This window comes from Nyctereutes procyonoides, unplaced genomic scaffold (genome assembly GCF_905146905.1).
Source record: "Nyctereutes procyonoides isolate TBG_1078 unplaced genomic scaffold, NYPRO_anot_genome, whole genome shotgun sequence".
Taxonomy (NCBI): Eukaryota; Metazoa; Chordata; class Mammalia; order Carnivora; family Canidae; genus Nyctereutes; species Nyctereutes procyonoides.
In genome coordinates, this window is record NW_026575142.1 from 37,855,608 (window position 1) to 37,879,201 (window position 23,594).

The window sequence follows — 23,594 nt, forward strand, 5'->3', positions numbered from 1 at the left end:
TTAGCAGTGTTCCAAGTGACTGCGCAAACTGATTCCATTCCAGCTCACAGCCTATGAGAAGCCTTCCTTTCATTTTTCCTGCTTCCAATAATAAAAAATAAATAGATGTTTGCACACTGATGTCCTACTTTTGTAAGAAGACACGCAGGGGCACACGCGGAGTGTCTGGTATCCTTTCCGGCAATGTGACCAAGGAAGCGTCTTCTTCCTAGAGCAAACTGCTAGCCTTTCAAGCTGGCAGTAATTTCACAAATCTATACAGTAACTTCAGTGTGTTCTCCCTGCCAAAGCTGAAATGGGGTTGTCAGGAATGGAAGTGCTCATTTAACTCTATTCAATGAGCTGTTCCTAGGAGGGAAGCAGAATACTGGAGACAAATGCAAATACGACTCAGCTTTCTTGTCCTTACTTAACCAAGCCAGCGTCTATCTGCTTAGGTGCCAGCCAAGTGGGGACTGCCCTCCTGCCACCTGCCGATCGGTATTCTCATCCCAGAGGGAAGGTCCTACATCAGTGGCTATCAGCAAGGATGAAATGCATTCATTCATTTTTTTAAACATTTTATCTATTTATTTGACAGAGAGAGAGAGAGAGAGAATGCGCACACATGCAGGGGGAGCAGCAGGCAGAGGGAGAGGGAGAAGCAGACCCCCCTGTTGAGCAGGGAGCCCAATGTGGGGCTCGATCCCAGGATCCTGAGATCATAACCTAAACCGAAGGCAGATGCTTAACCAACTCAGCCATCAGGCACCCAAAATGCATTCATTCTTGCTAAAAATCTATTAAAAAACATCATCTAAAAGCTTGGGTTTCACCAAGTAAACCAAAGCATTATGAAAATTCATCAAGCAAAACTTCCTTGATGCCACTAATGTAGGAGCCCAAAAGAAGCATTTCCTTTATTCAGACGGGCAGAGGGACACCAAGGCAGCCTCATGCACAACCATTCGTTCATGACACTGTTTGTTCACAGGCCAATGCAATCGTCAGGTTATCTTCTCTTTGTATTTATGAGTGTAAATTTATTTCAACAGGATATTCACACACCAGAATGTATCTAATTCCTGATAGACACTGGTTTCAAAGATTTTATTTATTTATTCATGAGAGGTAGAGACACAGGCAGAGGGAGAAGCAGGCTCCCTGCGGGGAGCCTGATGCGGGACTCGATCCCAGGACCCCAGGGATCACGACCTGAGCCAAAGGCAAGATGCTCAACTACTGAGCCACCCAGGCTTCCCAGGTTTCAAAAAACATCAAAACCTCCAGGGCGTACATTTAACTCCAAAGTGGATTTGTGGTTTAAGTGTAGGTCGACAACAAGAGCAGTTATGGAAATCTTCAGAAGGGGAAGCAGACATTCGAGCACCACGCCACGCAAGATCGAAGTGGCTTCCTGCAATCCACTTAGGGAACAGTGTGTCTTCCCATGAAATCAGAGCTGTCATGAGTTGAGCTGTTTCCATCAGAAAGGGTATTACCTCCCAATACATGTGAATGTGGTCTTATTTGGAAACAGGGTCTTTACAGTTGTCATCAGCTTAGGATGAGACCATCAGGAGAAGCCCTAAATCCGGTACAATGAGTGTCCTCACAAGAAGAGAAAGGATACACAGACAAGAATGGTGTGGGACTGGAGGGGTATGTCCATAGGCCAATGGATTGCCAGAAACCACAGGTAGCTGGAAGAGGCAGGGAGGATCCTCCCTTGGCACCTTCAGAGGGAGAATGGCTTTGCCCATACCCTGATCACAGACCTCTGGCCCCAGAGCTGGGGACACTAACTGTGAACCTCCCAGGAAGGCCCCACGTTCCAGCAGCTATCGCGTAGGGACCACTGCTACGCCGCGAAACTGCACTGGCAGTGTGATGCGCCCCATACATGTGGCCACTGGTTTCTTAACCAAAATAAAAATAAAAATGATCCCACTGACTGGACCTAACAAAACAGAGAAAGCAAACAGTTTATGTAAGCCTCTACTACCATCTACTTCAAAACCGTTCGAGTATTTTTAAGCCATTCAGGAAAATAAGATGGAAGGAGCAAGAGCATCACCTTCTTTGCTACCACTTTGTCCACGGAAAGTCAGGGCCGGCGAGGGGCGTGTCAGCAAATCAGCCCAAGCGGGAGGTGCCCGCAGGACTCCCCGCAAAACCACAGGTGCTGCCACTACGCAGCGAGGGCCCAAAACACCACCATTTACCACCGACTTCATTCGGACTTGTTGGAACCATCGAGAAAATGTCATTTTTAACACCTTTTCAGTCAGGAGGCAGCTGTGCGGAACAGACGCGAGCGGGCGGGGGCTGGCAGCACGGGGTGGAGTCAGAGCCCAGGGCAGGGGGCTCGACGCGCAGCCCTGCCCATCCTCCCCGACTCCCCGTCACCCCTTCCAAACCGCGCCATGGGCCCTGGGGGAACCTGCCACCCTTCTGCCCGTGCCCGTGCTTCCTCAGGCCACACGCTGCCAGACCACTCCTTTGAGCCCGATCAAGACAGACAAGGGGCATGACACCCGTTCCTTGGGTTCCCTAAAAGGCACCACACTGAGGCAGCATTATGCACCACACAAGGGTTTCTCAGACCTGGCGCCCCTCCCGTTTGGGGCTGGATAACATTTTCTGGGTGCTGCGCCGCACAGTGTAGGATGTTGAGAAGCATCTCTGGCTTCTACCCACTGGATAACAGTACAATGCCCCCATCAGAGTGAGGCATGTGTGGACTAGTGTCCCCTGGGGGTGACATCGCTCCAGTGGAGGAGCACCATATCACGGAAGGGAGGCAGCCTCTAGCGTCAGGGCCCCTTGCACATGCTCCTCCATTTACCAGCCATTTGGCTGTGAGCAGGGTCCTTCTCATCCTGTGTCTCTGTTTCTTGTAAAGCAGGAGTTCACCTCGGGGAGCCACGTGGGGATATGAGGTCATGCAGGAAGGCATGCAGAGCAGGGGCTGGCCCTGTCATCACGATGCACGTTGGCCGCTGATGCTCTGTGCCTGGCAACAGAGATGCTGACAATGAGGATCTATACTCATGTCAGCCGTGCGGAGAAGCCTCCCCCTCACCCAAACAGAGGCCTGCCCTCTGTCCTGGGCTCTAGTCATCTCTACACTCCTGGAAGGTCTCTGTTGCCTGGGGGCCTGCAGAGTCTACTTGTGACTTATGAAGTGGCCTCCCCGAGGCCAGACTGGACCAGTGACCTTCCGGAGGTGCTGTAGACTGCAGCTCTCAGACCAAGCTCAGTCAGCTGGAGGCTAAAGGTCAGCCCTGTCGGCGGTAGGTGATCAATACCCAGCAAAATCTCTGCACACAGAGGCTCGGCCCAGCTCCCCCAGCAGGTGATACCGGGTGCCCCGTGCCACGTGCGCAGCAGAGAGTAGTGCCATCCGCGAATCCACAGAGAATGACATGGAAGCCCCAGAGTTGGTCAGTTTTCCTGGTGACATAACAGCCACGCTTCCCTTGGCTGATGTTAGTCTGTAGTTTTTCCTGGTAGGATACAATCAGGACAAACAAACCTCAGGGGGGTGGGTGTCAGTGGTGTGTGGTCCCGTGTGGACTTTGCCCATGCAGGCTCCCTCCTGGGCCTCCTGACAGCAGAACAGTGGATTTATCACCTGCCAGGGAACCCATTCCTTGAGCACTCCTCCCGAGGCACCGTGAGCCTCTCACAATAGTTCTTACAGGTTGGTGCTCCATGAGGGGGCGACATCTGTGATGCTGCTATTGAGAGATGCCAGGCTTTGGGGAATATGACATAATAATTTAATTTTAAATCATTGCATTGAATATTTTGAGTGGGATATCAAAACCCCAGAGCAGGAACAGGTCCAAGTGTCCCTCTTCTGGCAAGGTGGGTGAGGAGGCCCCCAGAGGGAGGAGACACCTGACCAAGCCCCCAGCTTAGGGAAAGTGGACCCCCAAAAAAGCCACAAGCCCCAGACCTGGCTGTGGCCTTTCCTGAGTAGCCACATCGAGGACACAGCTGTACTCCAAGAAACATGCCCAGGCCAGGGGCTGGTCCAGCCAGTCCACCTGCGAGGCCAGCAGGGCTGAGGCTCCACCCACCTGCTAGCTCCACGCAGGCCCTGGTGGTGTGAGGAAGGCAACCGTAACCTAGGGGGGGGGGGTGGAGGGGAGACAGGGGGAGTTACATGTTGAGGAGGACGTGAGAAACATCCCAAATCAACATGAGCTTGGAAACAAGAATATCAAAGAGACACAAAAATCACCAACATCGAGACACCTAGACAACAAACTCCACACCTGAGAGAGATCAACCTGAGAAAATGGAAGTAAGAGGACTCTGAAATGTGTATGTTTAAGACTTTTCCAAGCAGGTGGACAGCAGCAGTAAAACCAAAGCGAATGTCATAAAACCAAAAGATAGGTAAAAACAGAACAAGTGGATACAAAAAATAAAATAAAAATTCCAACAACAAATCTGGAGACAAAGAACTATAGCCACATATTAATGAAAACATGGAGCAAGCCTGCCCTGGCAGGTGCAAAGACAAGATAAACCCAAGATGGGCACGTGCTCCCAGGGCTTTATGACCTCAAAGGGGGGACAGCCACTCATCGTAGGTCCTGTGGGAAAACTGCAGAGTAGGGGTGTCACCAGGTGGGGTGGTACCCAGAGATGGGGGAAAGCCGCTCTGATGAGGTTGACAAGGTTAATGATGGTGACGTAAGAGCCACGCAACATATAGGAGAAGACCATTCCAGACAGGTGGGGGGGGGGTCCTTATTATGATTAATTGGTTCTATTAAAATAGTGATAATAAAAACAAAGCAAACATTACTGGTGAAGCTACAGATGTCCAGTTATGCTGCAAATAGGTTTGAGGCCACTTTTGTACTATGACTCCTCATTTCAAGTCTTGGCTGATAAAATCAAAAAACATAATGCATGCAAAGAGAGTGAATTAAGGATTTAAAAGGGAGAAAAACATTTTTCTTAAATTATCTTAAGATAATTTGATAAACTGAGACCCTCAAGTAGACTAACAAAACCAGTAAGAGTTCACTGAGATCGCAGAATACAGCAAACATAAAAAAACAACAGTATTCTTATGCATCAAATTAACCAAATAGGAAAGTTAAATGTTTTAAAAATCCCTTTTATAAAATAACAACAACAACAACAACAACAACAAAATTCTAGGTACCTAAGAACAAGTCTAAGTAAAATGACTACTGATTTTATGAAGGAAAAAAAGTCCTTGAACATAACAGAAAACCGTAATTACTGGACAGACATACCATGTCGTTCCACGGAAAGGCTCAGTACAATAAGCTAGCAGATCTCTGGATGTTTTGTTATAGTATCCTTTTATTATTTCCTAGACATTTCAAAGCAAAAACTAACAAATTCCATATAATTTAAATCCAGATCTCAATTGGAGTTTTCATGGAACATGATGAGCTGATCCTTTAATTCATATGGAAAAGCAAACTCAGTGAATTCTGAACAAAAGGAAAACAGAAAAACACAGAGAGGACACTTGCCCTTCCAGACAGTTAGGCTTCTTATAAATCAAACTATTAAACGAGGTGGCGTTGGCGCAAGCACAGGCCACTGGGTGGGTGCCACAGGCCTGCAAGCAATGCTGCTAGTCTGTGTCTTGTTTGTGCTCCACAGGCGCTGGCTGAAGGTGGGAGGGAGGTGTGTGCCCTGGCAGGCAGCTGGGAGAGGCCAGAGGGGGACTGTGATGGGGAGACTGGTGGGGGGAGCCCCCCAACCAGGGGAGCCTCATCAGGGAGCTGCAAGAAGAGGACACTGGTACCACCTCTTCTGTCCATAGCAACACAGCCAGAGAGACCAAGCGGAGCTCGCTTAGTCCAGGCCTCTCCCTTTGCAAGAGAAACTGAGGACAAAACAGGATGATGTTTTGGTTGAGGGCACGAGACAATTTCCTTACAGAACCTACTGGAAACCTCCCCCTGGGCTCACCCAGGGCTCTCTCCAACTACGACACACCAGCAGTGCTCTCCCCCGGCTCTGGCACCTGAGCCCTTCTGTCTGTTGCCATCTTGAATCTCTCTTCTCCTCTTGCCTCACCGGTCCTGGTTTCCTAATGCCTTCTCGTCTATCCCCTTCTGGCCCCTGGTCCTCTCCTACCCACTGCCCCTCCGGAGTCCCCACCACCTCTGTGGCAGCCCACTCAGTGCCCAGTGCACTCTCTTCCTGAATGGCTACAGAACTCACGAGCTTGAAGCCAGCAACTTGTCCATCATATCTGCGGCCCAGCCTTGCACCAGAGACAACCCAGCGCTTACTCCTGCAGCTGAGGGCATACACCCACAAGGAAGAACATAAGGCGCAAGTCCTAAAGAACTAACATCCTCCAGGTGTAGCCATTTCCTAAGCCAAGAGCTTCCCAGGGTCAACATGAATCTCCATAGGTTCCCGGCAGGTGCATGTAGCAATCCTATGGATACCGCAGAATCAGGGTGATACAAAATCACTGCCACAGAAGTCTGTTGCAAGGAGGAAGATCTAGTAGTTGACAAAGAGTCCAAGGCCACAACTGGTGTTTGAGAGTTACAGGTAAGGCTCTGATCCCAGAGAGATCCTGGAATAACAGATAACTCAGGGACCAGGAGAACATGCAGCTACACGCAGGATGAAGACTATATCCAGACCCAGCCGTCTAAAACAGGTGACAGGGTGAGACACAGGCCTGCACCCAGGCAGCTGGCAAGTCTGGTAAGTCCAAATGGGCATTGAGCGACTTCACCCACAGGGCACCATCAAGATGGCTATTTCAAAAGACTTTCTTCTCAGCTACGGGTCTTGTGTTTACAGTTTAGGGCCAGGTTTGCAGAACTAAGCATGTCATCAATTGAAGTGCAGAAAGAAAACACCAAAAAAACCCACATTTTAATACCTTACCTGGTCCCAGGGAGAGACGGTGCCTCCAAAGCACATGAAGAGGTACCCCATGGCCACGAGACATATCCATATCACCAAGGAGAAAAGGCGGAGCAGCTTTTTGAACACAGACTCGATGCAGACGAGGATGAATATTGCAAAGAAAATCGCCAGGGCCGTCGGGACCGTTATTAAAAACGCCACGTGGTCTTCAACTTCCTACAGGGAAGAAAAATATTGCAAAGGTACAATTTAGCAACACGGTGATACCAATGGTTCATGTCCTCAAATGTTATCGACATTAATCAATGTCAAATAGATCGAGTTTTAAAAATTATTCTAGAAGTAGAAGAGTTTGAACTTCTGCAAATTTAAATTTCCCATTAGTTTTTCTCTATAGAAATAAACCAGTATTGTATATTTAAAATTATGCAAAACAGTTACCTCATCAAATTTAGATTTTCCCTGATAAATGGAGAAATGGATTTTATTCAAAAGTGAATGTATGACTATTTACTATCAGGAGAAAAATAGGACAAGCAACTTCACTCCCTGAATCAGAGGATCAGAAATGTCCTCGCCTTAGAAAATTAAGGCTTCCAAATGGATTTAAAATGTTTTATTTAAAAATCTAAAAAACTGAGTCTCTCAAGTGATGAGCTTTTATTTTAATGCATGGCAATTAATGTTTTAACGGGATCACAGGTTAATAGAAAAGGGTCAGAAAGTACTAACTACAGCGGTGAGAGAGCAGGAAATACTTGCAAGCATGTGCCATTTGGGGGGCTTACTTCCCCACTTCTCTTGCGCTCCAGTGGCAAAAAGAACAGGAGCATCCCATATTAGCCTCCCTAATGCATTTTTTGAGGTCCGCTTTTGCACACTAATGCTCATTCTCCATCAATTCACTTGCTAAGTACACATGCACAAAAGGACCCCTATTTCCATTCTATATATGATACCAGCTCCACATGATAGATGTCGTGCTTCCTCTGGTTATGGCAGCATGGGTTTCAGGCTTTCACTTTGGCAAGGCCCTGCCAGACCATCGCCATGAGCAGCAGCCCCTGAGAGCTAGAACCCAGCTAGGTCTACATCTCTCATCCAATCATGTATAGCCACTGAAGCACCCAAAGAACTTTTGATGAAAGAACCCATGTGGCCAGGATCCTAAAAACTTACACTGAGGCTTTAGAATAGCAAAGGTCATAGTAAAATCTGGGACTTGTGGGCCAGTTCTTTCAAACAACAGAGCCTAGAGAGCCCTTCACCTTTTCTGGTTGGTATGGGGTTCACTCCATCCCATTAGCAGCTCCAGCCGCACACCAGAGATGGTGGGACACAGGGAAGCAGCAGATCAGCCAAATGGGCAGACTCCAGACTAACATCAAGGCAAAAAAGGGCCCTAAGTTCTCCTTCAGTTTTTTTGTTTTGTTTTGTTTTTCTGAAGATTTTATTTATTTATTCCTGAGCGACACAGAGAGAGGCAGAGATACAGGCAGAGGGAGAAGCAGGCTCTATGCAGGGAGCCTGATGTGGGACTTGATCCCAGGACCCCGGGATCATGCCCTGGGCCAAAGGCAGATGCTCAACCACTGAGCCACCAGGCGCCCCAGTCCTCCTTCAGTTCTCAACTGACTTCATGTCCCTTTCTCCCCCACCATTACACATGTGACCTGATATGTGGGGGAAAGACAACCACAATAATCACAACAAATACCAATAGATATATATTCCTGCGCTGGGCACCTGTACATACGTTAACCACGTTAATATTTACAACAACCCCATTTGGGGTGTGGTGTCAGCGCTATGCCAGGGGTGGGGAAAACGTGGCTCCAAGAATGAAAATGAGTTGCGGAGGATCATGGAGCCCAGGAGGGAGGGAGCCAGGGCTCCGGCGGGGTCCGCGTGGGCAGCCTCTGCAATGCTCTGGCCTCTGCTCACACAGCAGACGGCGGGCAAGACCAAGGGCCAAAGAATATCCCTTCCAGAACTGGCGGAAAACAGGAGGATCAAGTGTGATGTTCTTATTCCCGCCCCGCTCCCACGGCCGCTTGCCCATGACTGGCGCCGGGGCTGAGCTCAGGCCCTCAGACACTTTACTAGGACTGCAAAGGGTAACGCGGCCCAGGGCGCTCCCCACACCCCGAAGTCACAAACAAACGTGCCCGTGGGTGTGACAGCACCTCCTTGGGGGCATCCAACCTGAGATCACGACCGCTCGCTGCACACATGGAGCCCGAAATGAACTTAACTGAACTGGGGGCAGAAAGCTAGCTGCGAAGGCACCAGGACAAGCGGTTTCCCTCCTGCGACCCTTTGCTTCTTTCATTAACCCCGTCGGGGAGAAAGGATCCCTGACTTTACTGGCTCTCGTTTCTCCAGAAAGACTGAACAGGATGTGAAACCCTGCATGACGGTAAAGCGAAAATCAGAAAGTGAAGAAGGTGCAGGAAGGATCCAGGAGGGGAAAGCTGCATTCCCAGCCCCTTTCCCTGCTCTACTCTTAGCAAGGATGTGACTGCAAACAAGATGAAGACACATCCTCTCGTCCTGCTGGGCACAGTCCACACAGTCACACTTGATAATCTTTTAAAGTCGGAAATACCAGACTCTCTATCTCACACGCTTTCTTTAATTTCAGGGTCTCCATCACTAAGAAGTGCCTTGTCTGGGCTGCAGGGTGACTCCTCCGTGAAGCACAGAGGACACAGCACCTGGGTCCCATGACTCTTTTAACACAAACGTGTTTTAACTTCTTTAAAAAAAGAAATTAACCAAAAAAACCCAAGCTCTTAGGGTCAAAGGTTACATACATGTACATACATACAGTTGTAAACTATAATTCTGGATACATTTTGAGGGAGGAAGGGGGTTTTTCCGAGGCTACGTCACATGCCACGATCCGAGGGGGTAGGTGTTGTACCCCAGCACCCCCCAGCCTCGGGAGCAAGCCGGCTTCCCAGCTGGCCAGTGGCTTCCAAAGGCGGCCCAGGTGCTGTTCAGGAGGCCGATGGCCCTCACCGCCGTCCAACCTGAGCCCACAGAAGAATCCAGAGCTCTTCCTGTAAGAGGACAGCTAGCAATTTATTCTGCATTTGCCTTTTGAACTCAAACTCCAAACAAGTTTTAATATGGACTCCTCCACAAAATAGGATCTTTTATAGGGTGTCAAGGCAAAAACAGTAGCACATTCATTAAAGAATGTATAAGCTTATGAACCACATTCCTTCCTAGTCCTGCCCCTGGCATCATGGGCGTCTCTCCCCCCAGGGGAAGTAAATGAAATGCAGGAATGCCCTCAGTCCTTGGACCACAGGCCCTCCTCCTCCCTCCCCTGGTCCAGTCCCAGTGGAGGGGATGATGAACAAAGCCACAGAGGCACACCCCGTGGCTGTTTTCATGGGAGCTACTTCAGTTTTCGAAACGCAGAGCATAAAACAAACAACATAGCTTAAAATAAAGTGAACTAAAACATTAAAAACATTGTCAGTCTCAATGAAATATGTTTATGCAGCCCAACCCCATTTCCCCTCATGGAAACAAAAATTCACTATACAACACAAACTAAGTGAAACGCACAAAAATGCTTCTATTAGTACTCGAACACCTTTAAAACATGCCTTGAATAGGTTAAAAAAAAAATTCTCCATACTACAGGAACGAAGTGAAATGTACAAAATTGCCCTTCTCACTACTAAAACATACTCAAATGTCTTTAGAAATGTTTTTAAAAGTACCTTACAATGCAAACCAAATGAAATGTACAAAAATGCCTTTTCAAAGGGAGACCGTGAGCATGGTATCATCTACGTAATGATAATGGGCTCCTCTTGCTCATTCTCTTCGAACATTTTATCCTTTCGTTTTCAATGCATTTTCCGGTAATTTGGGACGGCTTCTAATTGCTAGGCCTATTAAATACCCACTGCTTTCATGTATTATGTGACAGCTCTTTTGTTTCTCAGAGGTTTTTCCACAGGGCAACAGATTATATTTTCATTCTTTTTCACGTGCATTTTTCTTTTTTGTTGTTAAACAGTACTATTTTTCATTTACATGGTAAAGGACAGTCTCATGCAAAACACTGCTTTTCTATAAAAACAATACTTTAAAGTCCAACAGACAGGGCAGCCCGGGTGGCTCAGTGGTTGAGCGTCTGCCTTTGGCTCAAGTCCTGATCCCAGGATCCGGGATCAAGACCCATATTGGGCTCCCTGCACGGAGCCTGCTTCTCCCTCTGCCTGTGTCTCTGCCTCTGTGTGTGTGTGTGTGTGTCTGTGTGTCTCGTGAATAAATAAATAAAAACTTTAAAAAATACTTCTCTGTGACTCAGGGTGAACACCAAGCTCCCCTAAGCAGGTTTCTTCATGTAAGAAGCAACACAGACAGGGCAAGGCTGGTGGGCGCTGAGTACATACAGATGTACCATAAACCACAGAGATTATTATCACAATGGCCATCATGACCTTTTTCCTTCAAATCTCAATACTTTCTCACCAAGGCTGGTCTGTTAATTATTGGAATGATGCTCATTTTACACTCTGAATAATAATTTATCACCACAAATTATTTTGAAGGGTTGTCACTGGGCAAAAATATCAGCTTTTAGCTATGACAATATATTTGACTACAAATACATATTTTCATTCATTCATATGTAATATGTGTATTGTGTGATATAATAGACAATGTATTTTTCATTCCTTTCCACATACAGAGTCAGACTCCATTTTATCATGAAGTAGGAAAGGAATTAACAAAAATTCTGATTAAATAATTCTACAAAACTGTGGTGAAATAAATCAAAGAAGAGCTCAATAAATGGAGAGATATTTCATGCTCATGGATAGGAGGAATATTGTCAAAATGTAAATTATTTCCAAATTAATCTATAGAGTCAATGCAATCCCAATTAAAATCCCAGTAAGTTATTTTGTAGTTATCAACACATGGATTCTAAAGCTTACATGAGGAGACAAAGCATCCAGGATAGAGAACACATTATTGAAGGACAAGAAAAAATTTGAAGGACTGACATAATCAAACTTCCAGTCTTGCTATAAAGCTACAGTAATCAAGACAGGAATGATAATGGCAGAAGAATAAGACAAATAGATCAATGGAATGGAACAGATCCACATAAATGTAGTCAAATAATAACTGGCAAAAGGAACAAAGACAATTCAATGGAGAAACAATAGTCTTTTCAGCAGAACATCTTAAACAACTAGACATCCATATAAAAAATCTAGACACATACTTTATACCTTTCATAGACTTTTTTTTTAAAGATTTTATTTATTTATTCATGAGAGACACAGAGAGAGGCAGAGACATAGGCAGAGGGAGAAGCAGGCTCCATGCAGGGAGCCCCGACGCAGGACTCAATCCCAGGTCTGCAGGATCAGGCCCTGGGCTGAAGGCGGCGCTAAACCGCTGAGCCACCCGGGGCTGCCCACCTTTCATAGACATTAACTCAAAATGGATCACAGCACAGATCTAAATGTAAAATGCAAGAGTAATCCTGAAAACTTCTGAAAGCTTTCCTATACCCAAACCTAGGGCAATCTGTCATACTGAATAAATAATCAGTAACATACAAATATTTTTAAAATAAACACAAAAATTATAAATATGTGTACCTGCTTAAAAGAGGTATCATCCACTACTTGCAACTAAGTGAATTACATGCACACAAAAATACAGCCTAAGGTGTTGATCATATTTACTGATTCTCAGTTCCTATTACACAGGCCAGCATTCTTACTCATATTTTAAGACTATGGATAAAAACATGAAATAAGTGTGTTTTACGTAGAAAATTGTTCACATGAGGCAAACTTTAAAAAACTCTCCTTCCTCCAACTAGACTCCAAATACAAAGTATTCCTGAAGGATTACTAATTTCTACAAGCAGTAGACAAGGTCTCCAACTCACTTCCCCTACCCACCCCCATAAAAAACAAAAACAAAATAAAAAACACAGAAACAGAAAATATGAGTGCTGACCCCTCAGCAGGGGGGGTATATAGATAGAAAGTCTAGACCACAAGAGCCAGGTCAACTGGAAGGAGTATGAACCAGCCTTGCCCTGTATACAGCAGGTGCCAAGGCTGAGAACCTCAGCAGTATGTAGATCCACAGGACAGCAAGTGCGGACAAAGGGAGCCAGAGTAATCCTCAATTGGGGTGCATTCCAGCTTGGAAAGAGAAGTTAATTATTCTTAGGCAAAAGCTTTCCACTTAGAACTGCAGTATTCAGCCAACATATTAAAACAAAAATCGCCAAAAATGAGCAATCACTAAGAACAAGGATCTACAGAAATAACAATTGGTTTAGATTCTCAAGGACTGCAGACATTGAAAATGACAACTAGAGAACACAGAATAGCTGTATATGACATGTATAAAGGAATAAAGGATGAACGCTTGAAGATGAACATACAACAGATCAATCAGGTACAAACACAGAAAATGGAACTTGTAAAACTGACCAATATAATCACATAAATAAAAGCTCAAGCATTGAAACAGAAAAAATAAATATAGAAACAAAGACAGAGAAAGGCAATAGTTAGAAAATCAGTGAACTAAAAGATAAACCAAAGCATTTATGTACAATACAACAAAAGAAATAAATATTCCCTAATAATATGTAAAAGATAAAAATTATTATAAAGCCTAAGATACAGAAAATAGAATAAGATGAATAAGAAGGTATTAACATGTCTGATTGGAGTTCCCAAGTTACAAACTGAAGAAGCTTTAGGACATGATATATCTAAAGACAAATCAGTTGGAGATTTCTGGTACTAATGAATAACCATAAATCTACAACTCTAGCCAGTTAGGCAAAAAGAAATACAAGCATATACACATGACAGTAAAAATGCAAAATATGAGAGATAAAGAGAAACTTCGAAAAGTGGTCAAAGAGAAAGGAAGGACCACCCACAAAGAACAACAGTTTGCATAAAAGCAGAAATTTCGGGCAGGCCAGGTGGCTCAGCGGTTTGGCGCCGCCTTCAGCCTGGGGTGTGATCCTGAAGACGTGGGATGGAGTCCCATGTCAGGCTCCCTGCATGGAGCCTTCTTCTCCCTCTGCCTGTGTCTCTGCCTCTCTCTCTCTCTGTCTCTCATGAATGAATGAATGAATGAATGAATGAATGAATGAATAAATAAATAAATAAAATCTTTTAAAAAAAAAGCAGAAATTTCAACAGTAAGACAGTGAAGACAGATTATTGAGCAAAAAATAAAAGTCAACCTTCTATCGCCAAGAAAATAGGTGTGTTTTTTTGTAATAAGAGCAAAAACGCAAACATTTACAAATAGACTATTTTTAAACAGGAATTTACCATTGATAAATCTGCTCTAAAAGAATTTCTAAGAAATTATATAATCCTAAAAAGACTGTATGATACAGAAGAAGGAAGTGAACAAATATAATGGTAAACATATTGGTATAACCAAACTCACACTGTCTATCTGAAACAATAATAATGGATGCCTAACTTCTAGGCTTAAAAAGACAGAAGTGAAATATGCATTAAGTAAAACATAAAACTTTAAGGGTGAAGATAAATGATAAAACACTCAATTCCAAGGCAATTAAAACAATTTTAAACATCTATGAACTCAATAAAATAGCTTCAAAATATATAAAGCAAAAATATAGAGGCCTAAGGGGAGAAGTAAAGTAATCTCCCAAGAGGAGATTTCATCATCTCGAACCACCTATTGATTGATAGGTCAAGGTAACAAAAGTAAAAACAATACAAAACAAAAAAGATGCAAAATATCGAATATCATAATTAACAAGTTTGACCTAATTGACAAATAAAGAATTCCACATCCAACCTTAGAGAGAACAATAATCTTCTCATGTGCACATGGAATATTTATAAAAACCATATACTAGGCGACCTGTAAAAAGTGTCAAAGAAGATGTATCATAGAGACCCATATTCTGTGGTTGCAATTTTAAATTAGAAGTTTAAACTAAAACATAAATTTAAAATAATCACATATTTATAACACCAAAAGCACAACTCTAAACTTTTGGATTGAAAAAGAAATCATAATATCTATTTTAAAAGAATGATGAAAACTGTGCAAATCAACACTTGTGCTGTGCAGTAAAAGAAGTAGTCATTTCAAAACTTGAACTGAATTGTTCTACTGTCAATTCAGTTTTGTGGGAGTTACATTTCTTGGAACCCCCTTTCATCTAGGGCTATTGGTTAGAGTTAAACAGAAGAGGAGGAATCTGTGCCAGATTTGGGAGGTGGAAATGGAACAAGTCCTCACCTAAAGTCTTCAAAATCAGACAGAATTATGGGCAGTCACAGAAGTTCAGGCAAGGCTTCAGCTTGCCCTTGCTGCCCCGGCCTCGTACCCTTCTTCTCTGCCTGACTTCTGGCCACTGCTGAATAGTGGTCCAGCACCGAGGTAGTAGCTACCAGAAGTAACAGATTCCCTGAAACTTCTCCATTGAGTTCTTCCATCTTGGTCGCCTACGAAGTGACTAGCTAAGTTTGGCTTCACAGATTTCCGGGAAAGCGCCCACTTCTCCACCCAAACCAGTGCTTTATGAAGAATTCTTAGGGATTCTGTAGATAATTATTCTCCTTTTGAGAAACAGTTGCTGGGTTATTACCAATCCCAAAAGGGCCTGAACAGTGATCATGAACCATAACCTAGTCTCCGCACAATCTAATCTGCTCGTATTTATGGGACTGTTGTATGACCCACCAGACATGAAGCTGTATGTACACGGTGGCATCCCATCGGCAACTGGAGTAGACTCTGAAGACACAGGTAAGTTGCATGAGCAAATGTCACAGGTACTCACAGGTGTTGGTCCTGCCACACCACCTATCCTACCTCTCTCAATCTGCATCGATGTCGTCATACAGAGCTCCCTATGACCTACTGCCTAAGGAAATAAAAATCTAGGTCTGGATTATGTCTGGTTCTGCAGAAGATATTAGGGCCACCTAAAAGGAGACAATCGAAGCTGTGGAACTCTGAGCCCCTTGCACGTGTCATCCTCTGGAGGACCAGCCATCCATCTATGGCAGGTTGATCACAACTGATGAAAGGCACAGAGATTTGTTTTCACTTGAATTGAACCTACTCTGGATACCGGTTTGCTTTCCTGCTTCCGCCCAAAACACCATATATGTATGGGCTTTCTCAATGCACTATCCACTCACAAGGTATTGGCTTCTGACAGAAGCATTCATTTTACAGCAAATGATGCATGACGATGAGCTTATGCTCTTGGAATGCACTGATCTAACCCTGTTCCTCATCACCCTAAAGCAGCTTCCTTCACTGAAGGAGAGAATGAGCTTCTAAAGACTCAGTGAGGGTGCTGGCCTATGCGCAACATTTGTAGGCTGGGAGATATCCCCTAGGACAAAACAGATGCTTGGAAACAGCCACCAAAGCAAGGCACTGACTCTGCCACCACCAGGATCCACAGGTCTGAGAATGAAGGGATGGAAACAGGAATGGCTGCCATTCCCATTCCTATAAATATAGGCTGTTCCAGCTTAGAGGGGTTAGTTGCCAAAGGAGGACAGCCTCCACCAGGGAACTCAATAATGCTTCCATTAAACTGCAGACAGAGGCTGCTATCTGGCCACCCTAGGCTACTAACATCACTAAATCAGTGGCTAAAGAAGAGCTTTTAGTACAGTTGGGGTGACTGATGGACACTTGCAAGAAAAATCGGGTTGCTCACAGAGGATGCGGGCAGGGAAGAGTTTGACAGAACAGAATGCAGATGGTGGGGTGTCTCCTTTGCTGTGATCAAAGTTCATGGAAACATCTAACAACAAATACTATTTGCAAAGTACCAGGTGAAGCAATGTTTATGTCACTGCACCTGCCAAGGAAATACGACCACACAGGATGGTTGCGCAGGGCAAAGGGAATGTGGAATGGGCAGGAGAAGGATGTTAGAACCCCAGCTGCATCCCTGTGATCACCTGTAGAACTGAGGATGGCAGGAGCTATACACATTTCTTCCTTGGTTGGTATGAATGTATTTGCACGTGTGGGTATGTGCATGAGAAGTAATTATTTTGTTTCTTTTCCCTACAATATAACATGAGATATATTAATAGTGTATGAATAGCTTTTATATTCAAGTATCCAAGATAAAGGATTTTTAAAGGACACTGTTCCTTAGACCGATGAGAAATGAACTTCATTGAAGTGAATAAAATGACCCTTCATATCCTCTTTTAGGGAGATGGTTGGTGTGTTTTCAGTTGAATAAAGAGGAGCTGCATCATAATATGTAGAAGCACAACTCTGCTATCTTCTTTATCTAGAAGTAAAACACAGTTAACAGTGGTATACATGATACCTCGTAAACAAGCAGTACATGACGCTGGATTGTTCTGTCATCAAATTGATTAAAGCTACTTCCCAGAATCCCCTTCCCTGAATGCTCCCAGGTACAAGCTGGCCTAAGGGGGTACTTGCCTGAGGTTTGGGAGGTGGTAGCAAAGCAGTCCCCCCAGGAAGGGTAGCCTGCTGGGCATATATGGTTGGAGATCACGTGGAAGGTCCTGGTGGGCCCCAGTCTGCTCTGGCTCTCCAAAGCTCTGCACGCGGCCCAGACCCGGCCCCTCACCCGGTATCTGGCTGTGTACTCACGGAGGTGGTGCCACACAAAGGTAACTGCTCTCAGGAACTCCTCTGAGAGGCTCTCTCTGGCAGATGCGGGCTGCTCAGGACCTCAGCTCTCCCTGTACCACCAACTGGTTAGCAACTTCTCTGCTCATCCCCTAATGCTCCCTTCTGGCCCCAAGCTTCCCATTAAAACAAGCAGGTTGAAAACGGATGAACTTTGTTTCCCCCTTCAGAAATTACAAAGATAGGATGTCTTGGTGGTTGAGGGTCTGCCTTTAGCTCAGGGTATGATCCTGGGGTCCTGGGATCGAGTCCCACATCCAGCTTCCCACAGGGAACCTGCTTCTCCCTCTGCCTGTGTCTCTGCCTGTCTGTGTCTCATGAATAAATAAATAATATATTTTAAAAAATTATAAAGACAAAACAAACACGCAAACAACAATAACAAAAGAAACCCAGAGAAAGTAGAAGGAAGGTGTGACGTTCGGAGACCTTCAGAAACATTCCCTATTTCTTCCTTCAGAGTTCCTCCTGGGAAGTGCTTTCTGACCTCCTTTGAAGTTAGAAGTAACCATGCTAAAAAAAAAAAAAAAAAGAAGAAGAAGTAACCATGCTTTGGCTAATGGAACATGAGCAGAATCCCAGGTCAGTCTCATCGCCAGAGCCATGTACGTGCCCATGTGAGGCCACAGAGCACTTCTCTTTCCATGGCACAATGATCACAAGAGTACTTATCATGAGGAAGACATCCATGACCCCAGCTCTCGTCGTAAATCAGATGAGCAAAAGCTCCCTCCTGGCCAGGATGTGTGCACAAGAAATAAACCTCTGGGGTATAGGGACAAATTTGGGGTTTATTAACCCCTCACAACCTATACCATCTTCACTGATAACAAAAATTGGTATATGAAATAGGGTGCTACCCTAACAAAACCTAACATGGACAGCACTGACCGTGGCCAGGTGGCAGAGAAGGAAGCACACTGTGATCAAAGGTGAAAAATGGCATTCAAGTTAGCAAAGGTCCACTGTTTGTTTTTCATTTATCTTGGAAGGCAAAGGACACCCTAAGAGAATTCTAAGTCTAGGTTCAGTGAACCGTTTTCATAAAGAGCTAGATCATAGGTATTTGAGGCTTTATTTTAGCCACATGGTCCTATGAGGTCACACCATTTAACTCTGCTGCTGTGCTTTTTTTTTTTTTAATTTTTATTTATTTATGATAGTCACACACAGAGAGAGAGAGAGGCAGAGACATAGGCAGAGGGAGAAGCAGGCTCCATGCACCGGGAGCCTAACGTGGGATTCGATCCCAGGTCTCCAGGATCGCCCCCTGGGCCAAAGGCAGGCGCCAAACCGCTGTGCCACCCAGGGATCCCCCTGCTGCTGTGCCTTAAACACAGCCATAGATCATGTGGAAATGATGGTCAGACTATACTGAATAGAACTTTATTAAAAAAAAAAAAAAAAAAAAGGCATTGAATCAGAGCTGGTCCCTGACCCGACTCTGAAGACCTCTACTCCAGAAGAGGTCACTCAACAAAACATTACAAGTATGGGTTCCTTGCTGTTGGCTGCATGTGTTAACACAGTACAAGACAAACAAACACAAGACCAGAAAATAACTAGTTGGTCATAAGGAGGAATAAGTGGAAGCAACACAGTCCAGAATGGTATGGATTTGTCAGATGGAAGAGGGAAGTGATTCAACTTGTGTTCTAGAGTGAGAGGTGATTAAAACAGCCATGTGGGGAAAACCAAGCTCACTGCTGAAAAGTGGATGTATGAAGATGTCTCAGTGAAGTCCCATCTGGAGTATGGTGCCAGGAAATTCTTTCAAGTGGACAAAAAGCCGCATGGAAAAGAGGAACAGAAAGTGTGTTACTCAAACAGGCTCAAGGCAGGCACAAGCTAAGAGAAACAGAGATAGGGGGAAGGGAGAGGAAGCGAGTGGGAGAGAAATGGGGTGAGAAGCCTGAGGAACACAGCAAATCTAACAAGTATGTCTTAAAAAAGATCTATGATGACCACTGACACCTGGAGATGCCTGAAATTAAGCAGGAGGAAGCTGATTAAGTTTTGAGAGATTTGTGTTTCCAAAACAATACCAGCCTGCAGCATGGCTGTTCTAGACTTCAAGGAAATGCTGCATTCTCTGTCCATGACAGCCAATGGGCTGAGACAACTGCTCAGTCCTCAGGTGGGAAAGACTCCCCAACAGTTAGCCCAGATGTGTTCAAGAAGGTGATCAACAAGGAAGAGCACCCCCCAGGGGAGGTTCAGAGGGCCGAGAAAACAGCAGACAAAGGGTTCATTTTCAGGACAAGGGTCTGGGTCTAATGAAGAATCAATCGATTCTCAGACCCAGGACCAGGGACCATGGAACTGCCTGCCTGGAGATTTAGCATTGCTTGTGTCGTCCTTCCCCTGAAGATCAACAAGGATAAAGGACAGTTCTTTGAAAAGTTAAAGCAAAGCAGACATGTGATGAAATTAAGAAAGGTAAAAAAGAAAGTAATCATGTTATAAATAAAAAGAGTATATGCAAATGAGAACAGTATTATCAATGCATACGATTAAATTTGACAATTTGGATGAAGAGCAAAAATTCCTAGAACTATCTTATTGAAACTGACTCAAGAAATAAAATTAGAAATAAGAAACAATTCTTTTCATATCAAAGATACTGAAATGGAAGTTTTTAAATCTCCCTACAAAGAAAAAGCTACAGCCCCAGTGGTTCTCCAGGCAAATTCTATCAACCAACATACAGAAAACTCTTAAACTCTTATAGAAAACTGAAAAAGAAGACATGCTTCCTGATTTATTTTATAAGACTAGCAAAACTTTAAAAGAAAACAACAGTTTGATAAAGGAATATTCCAAACTCACTTCACCAAAAGTATATTTGCAAAACCCTTAATCAAAATGTTAGCACATCACATCCAACATTTTGTAAGAGATACCATGAAAATGGAGTTTGCCTCAGGAATATAAAAATTGTTAAATGTTAGAAAATTTGTAATTATTACTCATTACATCGACAGATTAAAAAACAACTTAAAGAGCATATATGATCACTTCAATTTGGTAAAATTCAAAACCCAATCACATTTAAACTTTTTGTGTAAAGTGTAACAAAAGGAAATCGCAAAGGGTAACTACAAAATCAGCATTATCCTAAATAAACAAAAAAGAACTCTCTTTAGAATTAGGAAAAAAGCAAGGGTACCCACAATCACCAATTCTGCCAATATAATATTAGAGTTCTTAGCACAATGATATAGGAAATAGAAATGTAAGGCCTTCATACTAGGAAAGAGAAAATAAAACTCTCATTATTTCAAGTGATATGTTACCTAGGTAGAAAACCTGAAAGAATCTACATTTATAAGTTATAAAAAGGGCAAGAATGTAAGTTATAGAATAACACATATAAACTGTAAAACTTCACTAAAGCACACAGATGAATGGGAAGATGCTCCATTGCTCATGGACAGAAAAATTTAGTATCATATCAATTCTTTTTTTTTTAAGATTTTATTTATTTATTCATGAGAGACACAGACAGAGGGAGAAGCAGGTTCTATGCAGGGAGCCTGATGCGGGACTCGATCCAGGGATCCAGGGATCACGCCCTGAGCCAAAGGCGGGTGTCCCCATAATATATCAATTCTAACCAGTGAATCAATAGTGTCAATATGACACTAACAAAATCCCAGTTGAGTTTTCCATATGGAGGTTGACATAATGTGACTACAAAGTTTATAGAGAAGAAAAAAAGGTCAAGAGTAACCAAGAAATCTTTAAAGGAGTTGAATGTTACTTGCCCTGCTTAATCTAATACTTAGAAGCTTTAGTAATTATAGTGTGTATGTGTGTGTACCTGCAGTACTACAGGATAAAAATTAAAAAAAAAAACATAACAGAATAGAGAACTCATAACAAAACACTCACATACGGAATTTTGACATTTGACAGATGCGGGGAAAGAAACAGCTAAAAGTGATTATCAAAAGTACATTCACCTCAAGGAAAAAGATGTAAATGATCCTCATCACTACCTCATACCATATACATACGATTATATATGTATATACACACACACACACATATATATGTATATGATAAAATGAACACAAAGAAAAGCAACAAAATAATGACAAAAAGCGTAATATGAAGCTTACTTCAGAAGGCAGGCAGGGGAATGGGATGGGAGCAGCATATAGACTAAAATATGTTATAGGATATACCCTAGTTTGCACTGGGTTCATGAGTGTTTATTTTATTTAATTTTTTAAAGATTTTTTATATATTTATTCACTGGAGACACAGAGAAAGAGGCAGAGACACAGGCAGAGGGAGAAGCAGGCTCCCTGGCTGGTCGTAGCTGTAAAGTCCCAACACCATCAAGTCTGAGGGGCAGTAAAGAACATTAATGGCATGGGCAGAAGGTCCAATTCAAGACTTTGCAGTCAAGGCCCCATTCCAAAAGTTTGAATCCACCATCTTCTCCACCAGGAACCTCCTGTAAGTGGTGACCATAGAGATCTGGTCTATTCATAGGATTCTCTCAGGCAATAACCATCTTGAGAAACCTTCTCAGGAATTTCAGTGCTCTAAAAAGAAGCTACTGTACTTTCCTGCTTGTAGGTTTGAAATACAACAAATTATTCATCCAATATATTTTAATTGTGTTGATAACTGGAAATCCCCATTTCTAGCAACAAGTTTTTTAAAAGCGATTTGATTCGACTCTAAGATACAACTCGCCTTAGGTAACCCTAATAGCCTCACCCAGGTCTATATTCTTATTCTGTCTTGGCACCATCATTCTAGAAACCTGGGCAAAGTCAGAAAACTAGTTGGCAAAGTTACTCCCAGTGGTTTCTCAGGTGATGGTTCTCATTACCGCTTTAAGTCACTCTCACCTGAGTATGGCATCTGGGGTCAGAAGTGGAAGCCCCGGTAAAAAAAGAAGGAACAAAAAAAAAAATTATTTACATTCCCAGTGATGGCTGGACTCATTAAGTTTTCTTCAGAACTTCTTTTTCCCTTTCTTGTGATTTTTTTTTATCATATCCTTATACAAACAGGGCATAGACGCAACATTAGTCATGCCTCAATTTGGTCAAATGGACAAAATACATGAACTGCCCCAACAATCCTTTTTTCTCCTCCCAAATGCACCTGTGGTCAAAAGCCAGCATTTCCAGGAGTGTGTCATTTTCCTGGTTTGAAACCAAGAAATCACAACCTAAGTATCTAATTTCTCTTGGTAATTTTATATACCATTACCCAAAGCTAACAAAATTGTGAAAAAGGGGGGGGGTCAGTCAATATGTCATTTGGCATGAATTGTCATGCTAGAAAATAAAAAAGTATGTCGAAACGTGACTTTTAATTAAATAATCTATACCTCTCCACCGATGTTTAATAAACCAAAGTTTATACACAACGTTTATCACATGAATAGAAACACATCCCCGGCTCTTTCATGCCCAGATTAAAAAATCCTAGCACTCATGTAGTTTTCAGCCAGAAAATACATCTACAGGAGACCTTGGCAAGGAGAACCCTCTGCGGTACAAATACACTAGAAACAGTGACCTACACTTCTTCGGGGTGCAATGTGTGCCCGGCACTGTGCTACACATTCAGATGATCTAACCTTTTAACGCCCAATGAGCTCCCGGAGCCTGGCTGTGCTCGTGTTATTTCACAGATGACACATCTGAGGCTACGGCAGATAAATTCATTTGTCAGGGACACACACTAAGTGCTAAAACAGACCCCAGTCCAGGCCTATCAGCAAAGTTTTGTGCCGTTAACCAGTAGGCTATGTGATGGAAGTGCCAGCTGCGAAGGACACCGGACCTACACCCATAAATCATACATTCGTTCATGTGGCTCCCGGGGTACGGCTTAGGGCCATGTTAAATAAGGGGAGCTCTGGGTTTCTCCCCTGAAAGAACTAATGATTAGGTGAGGAGACAACAGAAGCTCACAAAACCATTCTGGACGTCAGATGACAGTGATGCTGTGGTGAAATGATTTCGAAT

At 43.7% G+C, this 23,594-nt stretch overlaps 1 protein-coding gene across 1 annotated transcript in view; it reads right to left on the reverse strand.

The window, feature by feature from the left end:
* The window catches only part of ADCY2 (adenylate cyclase 2), a 385,343-nt gene that overhangs the window by 356,002 nt on the left and 5,747 nt on the right, over positions 1-23,594 (reverse strand). Inside the window, exon 2 of the mRNA XM_055308552.1 lies at positions 6,898-7,095. Within this exon, the coding sequence (XP_055164527.1) occupies positions 6,898-7,095 (198 nt within the window). The remainder of the gene's footprint in view (positions 1-6,897; positions 7,096-23,594) is intronic.